At 45.6% G+C, this 12,349-nt stretch overlaps 1 protein-coding gene across 1 annotated transcript; it reads right to left on the reverse strand.

Moving 5' to 3' along the window:
• Positions 1–262: 262 nt before the first annotated feature.
• On the reverse strand, positions 263–11,902 carry PLET1 (placenta expressed transcript 1). The gene is made up of 4 exons (XM_004749826.3): positions 11,672–11,902; positions 6,046–6,247; positions 3,607–3,668; positions 263–1,332 (listed from the first exon to the last, which is right to left on the reverse strand). Exons 1-4 carry the CDS (start codon positions 11,850–11,852, stop codon positions 1,040–1,042), a joined length of 738 nt encoding a protein of 245 aa, XP_004749883.1. The 5' UTR covers positions 11,853–11,902; the 3' UTR covers positions 263–1,039.
• Positions 11,903–12,349: the final 447 nt, after the last annotated feature.

The raw sequence follows: 12,349 nt of genomic DNA on the forward strand, positions 1-12,349 counted from the left end.
AAGAAATTGACAGAAACCGTCCCAGAGGAAGGCTAGTTTCTAGATATTGGCATCTTGGAATTTAGGTAATTACTAGAACTTTGCTGCTTATTACCAGGGTATTGTTGGAAATCCCATGCTTTCTTTTGGTTTTACATTGCATTATGAATATTATAAATATTTTTCCCATTTCTTAATGGAAATTACCATTAAGGAAAAAATGACCAGTTTGTACTTGAAGAGAAGTAAAATTGGGAAAACTTTACCCTTAGATCTGGCTTTGAAAGCGTACACACTCTCAGCATTCTATTAATTTTTTAATGTTCATATACATGAATAAAATTAGACAGATGTACTTTAATCACTCTATTAAAGACTTATATTTGAATTTAACACATTTTTGTTTGAAGTGTAGCTTATTTGGTATGACATAGGAAATAGTATCTTTATACCATCATATTTACCTATGGTTGTTTGCTCAGACATGGTACATTCCTGTTTTCTAGCCCTTCACGTGCTACTGGTGTGGCCAATAATATCAGGACTATTCCTTTTTCCTTTCCTTGTTGGGTGACATGAGGCACAGAAGCTCTGTGTAAGCTGAGTGGGTTTGGTCAGAACTCTGAGATCATCCTGAAAGTGAAGAAAGGTTGTTCCCACAGAGACTCAGGTATGGAGGAATCATTTGGCAGTGAACAGAAGTTTACATTGGCTGCGGAATTGGCTGTCAGCATGTGAAACTGAGAGCCAGAATTCCAGGTTACACCCGGACTAGGTCTAAGTAGTCAACAAAAAGCCTAATTTGTGTCTTGAGAGACACAACTGAACATCCGTTGATGTTCACCAATTGAACATGTGTGTGCCCCAAGTCCACCAGTAAATGGACTAGCTACCCTCCACTAAGTGACACCCAGGTCTCTGTTTTGGTCCAAAGCAATGGTAGTAGAGTTGCCCATTTGAGAATGTAAAGTCTTCATTCACATGCCTATAAGAGCACTGGCTTGGAACTGAACTTAGGAGGATATGGTAGAGGCAGGAGCAACTGTTTTTCAGCTTCCTTCTAGGAGAGGAGTTTGCTGGTGAGAAACACCAGCAGGATTTGAATGGCACTTGTGATTGGGCAGAGGAAGGTTCTGTTGGCCAAGCTGGTTGTCCTTGGGACTGGGTATGGGGTTGTCCTGGCTGTGAAGAAGTGTCTTGTCATTGAGGTTGGGTGTGGGGTTGTTGTGGTTGTGGAGAGGTATTTTCTTGTTGCAGTTGAGTGTGGAGTTATTCTTGTCGTGTGGTTGTGTCCTGTTGTTGAGGTAGGGTGTGGGTTTGTCCTGGTTGTAGAGATCTGGGAAGTGGTTGTGTCTGGAAAACAAAACAAAACAAAACAAAGGCATCAGAACCTGCTTTGGGGGGGCACTGGAGAAAGGAGGCCAATCTGATGGAACACTAGAGCCAGAGTTTATGAGCGAACTTCCGTCAACACTTTTTAGTGGCTAAGTGTATGTAGAGGAGTAGGAAAACCAGGGAGTATAGAATGTCAAGGAAGAAAATATAAGTAAGAAATATTCTCCACCGTTAAGGTCTACACAATCCTACAGGGAAGGAGTTTAAACAACCACTGAATTTGTTGGGTGGGTACTCTGTCCTCAAATGTCTTCATGTGCTTAATGTTATATTAGGCAGTGCAAATATGATCCAGAATGGCAAAATTAAATATTTTTTCTTGCTAATTTCAAAGGTTGCATGTAACGCTTATGAGAATTAGATATCAGAGTGCCTGGCCTGGGTGGCTCAGTTAGTTAAGAGTCTGCCTTTGACTCAGGTCATGCTCCCAGGGTCCTGGGATCGAGCCCTGTGTGGGGCTCCCTACTCAGTGGGGTAGCTGCTTCTCCTTCTCCCTCTATGTGCTACTCCCCCTGCTTGTGCTCTATCTCTGTCAAATGAATAAATAAAATCTTAAAAAAAAACCAAACAACTAGTATCATCGAGACCTGAGGATGGCTACCCCTGCTCTAAAGCAAGTACCCAGAAGCCCCATTCAAACCCTGGAATCTCTTTCTGTGATTTCAGAGGCACTTCTCATTCCTCTGTGCAGGGATCTGACCACCCTTGGGTTCTCTGAGGTTGCCTTCCAGAGAAGCAGAGATAACCAGGCCCTGTGGGTAGTCTGATCTTGGAAAAACTAGAGCCTTTTTAATGATGCCTCCAAGGGTCTGTGGATCAAAGAGGATTATATGGAAGAAGAAAAAAAAGGGAGAAGTCCAGTGATTTGCTCAGGCTCAGGCACTCTCCCCTGGTGGGAGGGTGCCTTCCAATTACAAGGCACTGTGTTTTATCTCTTAGTGTTTCCCAGGGTAGATGTTTCTCCAGTATCCCACTGACCCACTGAACCACAAGGTCTGAACACAACGGCTTGCTTGCTTCCTTCCTTCCTTCCTCTCTTCCTCCCTCCCTCCCCTCTTTTCTTTTTTTCTTTTCTTCTTTCCTTCTAAGCTGGATTTTATTAATGTGGAGCCAAGGAATCCTGATTAGAAGCAAACACTTTTTTCTTTCTTTCCTAGCATTTACATGAGTGTTCATCTTGAAAATGTCCTTCAGGAGGAAAATAACACCCCAGTCTTTTCATAGAGGGGAACAACCAAGGAAGCCATGAAGGCACTCATGTAATAGATTCCTTAGACAGAATCACTTTGAAATTTGTTGTTGTAGATAGATATCCCTTGTGTCCACATTTGCAATGTATGGCCAGCAGGAAGATGGGCTGCGTACTACTTGTATTTCAGTGTTGGGGGACCCCCAAGGAAGACCTGTTATCTAAACACTGAGAAGGACTAATGCTTCTTGTTCTTGGTTGAACTTTGTATTTAAAAATTTCATTAAGAACGAAAGATTGTCTTTTTATAGTTTTGAGGTAAGTCTAAGATAAGTGGAAAAAAGTGTAAGATATGGACCGCGAGTCCTAATTTCTCCATTTACTTTCTGTGTGTCTTCAGGCAAGTTACCTATCTTTCCTGCACCTCAATTTCTTGAATTTGTTTTAGCTCCCTAGAAGAAGGTAAGAGAGAAGGAATAGGACAGAGAAGGCAAGAGAAGGACGAGGAGCTTCAGGATGGCCGTAAATTGGGGACAACAGCCTATTAAAGGTCAGTGGAAATCCTTGGTGGTGGCCAGAGGCCACTCTAAGAACTAAGGAAAGTATGAGCATTTCTATACTCTTCTTCAAGCCTTCTTTGTGCAAATCTTTACCCCTTTCCTTGAGTCCCTTGGTTAAAGTCTGCTATACCTAGGAAGGCATTGTGCAAGTGGGAATGCATTGTGGAAATTAAGCAAAGAGCTGATTTTCCTATCCATCGGTGTGGCATTGGACATAATGGCTTCCAAGGAAGCAGGAATCTGGAGCCACAGGTGGCTAATTAAAGGCCCCTGGGAGTTGGCAAAAATCTTGGGAATGGCTTTTGCTTCCCAGAGGCATAGGATAAGGGGTCACACTGTCTTCTGTAGGTCTCAGGTGTTCGGGAACTCAGCTGACATCTGGATACCACATGATTAGAAGACTCTTCTAAGGCACCCACCATCTAATTTTCCACGCTGACCGAGTCACTGCCAGATGTGTAAATAGGCCACAGAGGAACTTACCTTTTCTTCCTAGTTGCAGAGAAGAAAATGTAGCAGCATTGTAGAAATTAATACTGAAGGCTCTGTGGAGGGCAAATCAATAAGAGATAATGGTGAGGCCCTCCGCTGTGGAATTCACAAGTCTAGCTCCCTTTTCTGCCTTCCCGGGAGATCCTGACCTTGGTGTTCTCTACAGCACTGTCTGCCGATCATTACTGATCTGTCGTATGTTGTCTTGACTAAGATTCTCCACGGTCTTGCTCCAGTGAAGCTCTTGTCCATCCCCCACCCCACCAACTTCAGCACCCTGAACTCCCCACAAGCTGGAATGCACTTCTGGTCATTGTTCAAGCCAGTCCTGCCTGTGATCTCCATCCTGGTCCCATCTGCCCAGATACTGCACAGTAACTTCTGTGAAGTCATTTCTCCACGTTGTCATTCCCAGAGAGAGCCCCGTTAGAGAGACGTGCCCCGTGACTGCATGGCCTTGCTGGGAACCAGCCCTGCCATGAGAGGGCTCCTTGAGGGCAGGTTCTGTCGTCAGCAATGCCTGACACGTAGTAGGTGCTTAATGCTTATTAAGTGGTCTGTACAGCTTGGTGTGTTGTTCTGTCAGTGGTCACGTTATTAACCCCGTCTCCCGTTCATACATTCAACAGTTAACTAATGAGTGTGCGCCACTTGCCAGTCCCCATGCTTGGTGCTGAGGGGACAGTGGTGAACGAGACAGGCATGGTTCTTACCCTTCTGGCACTTTACAGTTTCTTCAGAGAAACAGACTTGCAACAAAACAATTGTTAAATAATTGATCACAGTTGTGACGTGTTGTGACAAAGCAGTGGAAGTTATGAGAGTGCAAATAGGAAGCTGGAGCCTGACCCGGGGGTTTAGGGAATGCTTTCTTGAGGAACTGATACTCAACTTCTGCAGTTATTTCTGTAGGGGCCTTGCCGCCCCAAAACTCATTGTGGAGCCCCGTGGACAGGGGCCTCTTCACATCTCACTGTGCCCCGCCCGGCTGCTCTCCATACCCCCATCATATGTGCTGCTCCCCTCGCCGTGTCAGGAGTGGGTACCAAGGCTGAACAAGCAGAGAGGCCAGTGCAGGGTAGGAGGGGTCTGCAGACCACACTGTTGGTGGGAATGTGCTGTTTCTGTGGCAGGTTGCTACCGTTGGGCCTTTTATCTGTTGTTGCATGGAGTGTGGAGGCTTTAATGAGGTGAGAGGAAAGCAAAGTCGTTGCCCTGATTAGCTTTGGCCGATTTCTAAGAGACTGCTGTCCTCGGGAGGCTGGAATGCAGCAACTCCCTTGGATTTGGGGCCCAGTCACCTCTCCAGAACCAGCTGAGTCTGACCAGGCCCCAAGATGGTGGGAGAAGGCAGGATGGCTTGATGGCATCAGAACCACCAATGTCCACAGAGACTTGGTGGCTGTTCACTACCAAGGGGACACCACTAGGAGCCACGGCCCGATGGTCAGACCTGACCTTTCAATACAAGTGGCAGTCTGAAAGTGTGAGGGCCTCTCAACATGGGCTCCTGAGGTAACTTGGATAATGTCATTAGCTGAGAGGAAGGTCTTTCTGTTAAAGTGTAATGCAAGCCCCCATGTGGCCTCACCTCACAGTCTGAGGGTGTCCATTTTGTGTGACATTAGAAAGCCAGTTTTATGACACAGTCATCACATGTGGCATTTCCAAAATGAATGTGTGTTTTAAAAAATTATTCTCTGGAATTTGAAGCAAACAGCATGTCCAGTGACAATGATTCTTTGCTTCACCAACTTTAGTCAGGCTCCAGAACCTTCTTCTAGGCCTGTCTGTGCACTTCCTTGTAAAATCCGGTTTTAGTGAGAACCCTGCTAAATCAGTTCAGCAAGTACCTCCCACTGTGTACCCCTAACACCTAGTTCTTTGTCTTCTCCCACCCCAGGGGAATATCTGATGGCCCTGGCCTGCCTTCTGCAAGAATCCTGTTAGGTCAGTTTAGCCAGAAGCCCCCCTCACAGGCCCTGTTGTTTCCTCTCAGTGATCCCCACCCTGCTCCGTGGCTCTAAATTCCCAATTGCCTGTGATGTATTCAGAACTGAACTTGGTTCTATCCTGAGGTCTCTTCTCTCCTGTTGCAACAGTCCCAAATAAAGTGTTTTCATGTGTTTGCTTGTTTGGTTTTAACCACTCTACAGCTATGGTTTTCTTTAACACTAGAGCGATCTTTGTCTCTGTTGCACCTGCCTGGGAGTGGGGGAGGGGGGAGGAGTGTGTGTCTGTGTCTGCGCACATGTGGGAACTCCTGCAGGGAGAAGGACAGAGTAGTGAGGCAGAAAGGAGTGCAGCTACTAAATTTTCAACATCGTGTCTGGAGTGCGTTTTGAGTCATCCAAGGTCAGCGTGAAACTGTGTAAACCCCATCTGCGCTTGTACAAGCCCAAAGCAGATCACACAGGGGTAGTTTCTTACTGTAGCGCGACTGTGGTTATGTTCGTCGAGTTAGGAGATACCCAGTTTGCCATGAAGATCTGATCCCTCTGGTTATCCAGGCGATACAGGGCACTGTTGCGGCAAACCTTGTCTGCTTTCTCCCAGAGGCCCAGTGAGTTGTTGTTCGCGTCCACGGCTCGCAGGACCACAGAGCTAACGCTGGCATTCACGGGAACCCATACTAGGAGGGAAGGGTAGGGAACCAGTCAGCCATTTGTGCAGTCAGAAGGGGGATGAGGGTCATGAAATCAAACTTCAGCAGGAAAAAGGAAGTTACAACCAGTGTGGTACCTACGGTACGATCCCATCTTAAATGCGGTTGCAGACAAAGGTCTGGAAGGAAATAGAAGATATTAACTATGGTGATTTCTTGGTAGTGGGATTATCAATTATTTTTATTTTCTTCCTTGTGCGTTTTTGTTTTCCTCATTTTCTCCAGTAAATGGTAAACAAAAGAAGACCTGTGCTCTGGCCCTGGTTTTGCTGTAGAACAGAGGTAAGATCCTGGTTGGCTCTTAACCTCCAGAGCCAGGTTCCTGTGCACCAGATAAAGGAGATGGGTTGTTCTGCCCTTCTCTCGGGGGGGAGAGCAGGGTGGGGAGAGGCGGGGTTGTTGCCTGGGAAGGGGTCAAGTGGGCCCACTGGGCAGTGTGTCATGACATTAGGCACCCTTAGTGCCAAGTTAAAGCAGAGCCCATTCTTGGTCCCAGAATCACTGATTCCCTTGGTCTCTGTTGTTGAGTGTGAGGGAAGGGGTGTGGTCTCTGAGCCCCTGTCCAATAATGCTAGGGTTTCCTGGCCTTCCCCAGTCAGGTAATTCTTCCCTGTTGACCTAGCATAGGATATACTCACAGGGACAGCACTGACACTTGCCAATTCTAGCATTCTGATATGTAACAGGGAGCGTACTTCAAGAGGACATTTCAGCCTGTCCATTCCCTCCCTTAAAAGATCCCTTCTGGGAGAATTTCTCAGTGCTAAAGTGTTATTCTCTAGGGCCCTGTCAGCCACCCAAATCCTTTGAGAGGTTTTTCTGTACAAAGCAAAGAAAGTCAAGCATGTGGCACAATAGGATCAGACAGTACTACTGGATAAGAATTCTAGCTTTCACATTTAGGAGCGAGTCATTTCCTCTCTCAGCCTGTCCGTCACTCGCTCTGCAAATAATTATGGAATGCCCACTCTACACCAGGTCTGGTCCTGGGTCTGAGGATGAGGACATTAGCCCTCATGATACAGAGATCATAGTACCTTATCTACAAGGTTCCTGGGAAAAGCACAGAGAGTGTAAGGCTTTCAACACATGATGGGTGTTGAATGAATTGGGATTGTTATTTATTTATCTTTTTTAGGACAAAACATTTCTGTTCTGTTGTTTTGGCCAATCAGGGTAGGCTGAGCCAAACCCCACTAGCCTGACTTGCCCACTGAGAACCTGACCCTTGTAGACGTGTGCACGATAGTGAGGAGGGTGGTGCTCAGCGATGGTATCCTGAGATCGTACCAAGTCTGTCAGTTCTCCCACGGGCAAGCTCTTGTTTCTGCTGTTACCTCTGTTCTCCCTCTCTCACACTGGCTTCCTGCCTCCTTCCTTCCCTCCTACGCATCTGTAACCTGGGTTTCTGGCCTCCACCTTCCCTCTTCAGGCTGCAGCCAGATCACTTCCACATACAGCTTTTCTGTGAGGACAAAGTACTCTCCCAAACCTTTCAAGCGCCCATCTTTCTAGACGACCTAAAGATTTCTGCTTTTACATTTTTACTTCTGTTGATTACAGTACCCAACATATGGCTTTTATGACCCTCCTAACCTGGCTCGCTGTGCTTTTTGCACTCCTGCTCTAGGTGCAGCCAACCCTCCTCGGTTCTGCAGGTGCAACTGGCCCATACCTGCCCTTGACCTTTGTTCATGTCTGGAACCCTGCCTTCTCATCACACATCCCATCCCTGCTTACTCTCCAGGACCTTACCTATGTTCCACCTCTGGCCCAGTCCAGCCTTCTCTTCCTTTCATTCCTGAAACATTTACATTTGTTCCTATAGAGTTGAGTAGTTAATTACATTCTGGCTTGTTCTCTGTACTGTGGTTTCTTCCATGTCAGTATCTGGCCAGCCCAATGCTGGGAACTTGGAGGGCTCTAAATAACTACTGATTGATTTAAAAAGTTGTGCACTCAAAAATGAACTATTGGGACTTCATCAAGATCAAAAGCTTTTGCACAGCAAAGGAAACAGTCAACAAAACCAAAAGACAACGGACAGAATGGGAGAAGTTATTTGCAAATGACATATTGGATGAAGGGCTAGTATCCAAAATCTATAAATAACTTATCAAACTCAACATCCAAAGAAGAAATAATCCAGTCAAGAAATGGGCAGAGGACATGAACAGACATTTCTACAAAAAAAAAAAAAAAAAAAGACATCCAGATGGCCAACAGACACATGAAAAAGTGCTCCACATCACTTGGTATCAGGGAAATACAAATCAAAACCACAGTGAGATATCACCTTACACCAGTTAGAACAGCTAAAATTAACGTCAGGAAATGACAGATGTCGGTGAGGATGTGGAGGATGTGGAGAAAGGGGAACCCACCTACACTATTAGTGGGAATGCAAGCTGGTGTAGCCACTCTGGAAAACAGCATGGAGGTTCCTCAAAAAGTTGAAAATAGAGCTACCCTACGGCCCTTCAATCACACTACTGGGTATTTACCTTAAAGATACAAATGTAGTGATCTGAAGGGGCACATGTACCCCAATGTTTATAGCAGCAATGTCCACAATAGCCAAATTATGGGAAGAACCTAGATGTCCATCAACTGATGAATGAATAAAGAAGATGTGATACACACACACACACACACACAAAATGGAATATTATACAGCCATCAAAACCCACAAATCCTGCCATTTGTAACAAAGTGGATGGAACTAGAGGGTATTATGCTAAGTGAAATAAGTCAATCAGAGAAAGACAACTATCATATGATATCTCTGATATGAGGAATTTGAGAGGCAGGGCAGGGGGTCGTGGGGGGGGGTAGGGAGGGAAAAAATAATATAAGGTGGGACCGAGGAGGGATACAAAGCACAAGAGACTCTTAAACTTAGGAAACAAACTGAGGGTTGCTGGGACTTGGGGTGGGGGTAAGGATAGGGTGGCTGGGTTATGGACATTGGAGAGGGCATGTGCTATGGTGAGTGCTGTGAATTGTGTAAGCCTGAGGATTCACAGACCTGTACCCCTGAAGCAAATAATACATTATATGTTAATTAAAAAATAGTTGTACACCCAGTGCTGGACACTGCCCTTAAATAAGATGAAGGTTCAGGCAAGCAGGCAAGCACCTTTTATCCCTCTTGCCCATGGAGGCAGATACATACCCAGCACAATCTTAATGTAAATGTCACTGCGTCATGGGTTTCTTTCATTGATACCAAGAGAGACCCAGAGAACCTCTTCTAATGTTAACCTGCCTGAGCTGCATGTGTGCTATAGGACATTCCAACCCATTTATACATGACTTACCAATGTTGACACAAACCCTGAAATTTAAAAAACTTTAAAATCAAAATAAGGAGAAGTGGTTGGCCTTTGTTGGTCTTTACCAAGTCTCCTCAAAAGTCCTGAGTCCCAGTGCAATCCTGCAATGACACTCTCATGAGGAAAACATGGAGCCTGTTGTGTAATCCTGGGTGTGGAGTCTGGCACTTCACATCTCCCTGAGCGTAGGATTTTGACTCTCAGCTTAAATAATTCACATAGTGATTTGGTCTATCACGGAGTTTTAGCACATTTCTGCTCTGAAATGAAGTGGGGTAAAGTTTGGAGAAATGCCTGGCACGAAATAGGTGTTCAATGACCTGGAGTTCCTCTCCTCCTTCCCCTTTCTCTCTGTTCTACCCAACACCTCGGCAAATGTTCGATTTCCCCCTCACCCAGCATACTCCCTTTCAAGGGGTCTTACGGATCCTCTCTTGACTGTTCTCCTGCCTTGCTACTCTCAAAAGAACCCCAGTCGACATATCTCCACCCGGCATTTTCTCGAGATAGTTTTCTTTTTCTTCCATGTCAACAGCAAAATCCCTCACCTTGTGATATGTTATCTTAAGTGTGGGGTCTTGATCTCTTTTGTAGCTGTCCCTCGGCCCCCCAGGTCCTTCCCCATGTGCAGGATCACACATATGCCTTCCTGTCCTCATCTTGAATTATAAGATTATCCTCCCTGTTTTGGGAGGACAAGGACTGAGGGAGTGGGATACAATGATCTGAGTCACAGCTGAGGCCCTTAGTGACAGTCCCCAAGGAAAAAGAGAAAAGGACAAGCTGGGACAAGCGTGTGAAGGCAGACCATTGTCATTCTCCTGCTGAAGTCTGGAATCTGTGGTTCATGGCTATGGACATCACCTCGGTACTCTCTGCAGAATTTGGTTAGAGTTCTAGGAGAGCAGGACGACATAGTAATGAGACAGCAGGCTCTGAAGCTGGACATCCTGGCTGAACAGAGCTGGACAAATCTTGGCTGTTACTTAGGTTCAGATACTAGCAATGCTATCCACTATGGCCTTGGGTAAAACTTGAACTTCCCAATGCTGCGGTTCTCATCTGGGAAGATAATAGCATTTACCCTTAGGACAGCACCCAGCATGTAGTAAGAAGTCCTAGCTCTCCTTATTGTAAGTGAGGGTCGTAGAGTGCAGTGGTTAAAGACTGGGTGTCTGAAACTGGACTGCTCAGGTTCGTATTCCAGCTCCATCCTGTAAGTAGCTGTGACCTGAGGAAGTGACTAACACCTCTACCCCTGTTTTCTCATCTGTGAAACGGGAATGGTCATTGTATGTTATCTGCCTAACATATTTTTGTGAGATCTAAATGCATGAATACATGTAAACCACCATATTAAATGTTGTTTTTATGAAAGTAATAAGAAATTACCTTTCTCGACTTATAGGTTTGGCTGATCCAAAACAGAATATTTGTTAAATATTCTATGTACCTTGAAGAAAAGCATTGGACTGGGAAGGAAAGACCAAGATTCAGGAGCCGGCTCTGCCCCTTAATAGCAGGGGAGCCCTGACCTGTAACCTAACTTTTCTCAGCTGCAGGCTGCTTATCATAACCAAGGTGGAAGAGTAGCACTCTCCCTGCCTAGCTCACTAGGGTTTCCACCCACACACCAAAGGCAAACAGTGCCTCCCAGTGTTGTGCAATATACTATCATCCACGGTGGCATTGTTTTATCAAATGAATGTGAACAGACCACACATTGTGATGCACTTATTACCCGTGAAAACAATAAAAACACCCACTCTATTGCAGTCTGAGAACTTTCCACAGGTGTGCTCTTGCTGGGGCTGTTAACCTGGGTGTCAGGACTTCATGACTCCTGGCTCTGGTTTGCACAAAGGACAGGGAGGAAACAGTCCCACCCGACCAACTCTCTCACACACAGGCTCTTTCTGTTTCTGCCCCCACTTCCCATCTGGGTCAAAAACATATGTTTTGTGTGACTGAGAGCAGGAGTGGAGGGGTGTGCTCTGAAATTCAGTTAATTCCCCTCAGAAGACAAAGGACAACAAAAAGAATGGCTTCTCCTCACCTGTGTAGTTTGTGTTGCTTTCATAGACATCTGAATTGGCCATGATGCCTTGGCCAGTGGTGATGACCTCATTGAAGAGGACGCAGTTGTCAATGTCACCTGCAGAGCTGGCAGAAGAACACAGTAGTCCGAAGCACAGAAAGAGCCAGAGTGGCAGCAACGTGGAGCTGAGGACTGTCATGGTCTTGACTTGTTTGGAAACTGCTGGTCCTGGTGCTGGGTAATACCTACACCTCAACTGTTTTTATGCCAGGCTGGAGCTTCTGCGTGAGGTCACACATGCAAATCTCCTTCCCACTCCTCCCTAACATGAATGGGTGTTGGAAATTTGGCCCAGGATATCAGTAGAGGTGACTCACCCAATACTCGTCAGCATGACCCTTTACCAAGTCCAGTTTTGCTCAAGAAGGGGAAGGTATTGATCATGGTTCTATTTTGCATCTCATTCATCTCAGCCTCTGCTATTTGAAGAAAGCTGTTGAGAAAAGTCTTAGCACTGGCAAAGGAAAATTCAGAGTTGAGTAATCATCACGTACCTGCCCCATTTAGAAGCTCCACACTTCTCTGTAGGGAATTCAGGCATAAAAGCTATGTTTTCTTGGAATAGTACATATCATTTTCTGGCTCCCCTTTATTGAACATGTTTCCAATCCCAGTTAATTTTGTGATTAGCATAAA

Source organism: Mustela putorius, unplaced genomic scaffold, assembly GCF_011764305.1.
Source record: "Mustela putorius furo isolate JIRA1106 unplaced genomic scaffold, ASM1176430v1.1 tig00000198_pilon_pilon_pilon, whole genome shotgun sequence".
In the NCBI taxonomy this organism is placed as follows: domain Eukaryota; kingdom Metazoa; phylum Chordata; class Mammalia; order Carnivora; family Mustelidae; genus Mustela; species Mustela putorius.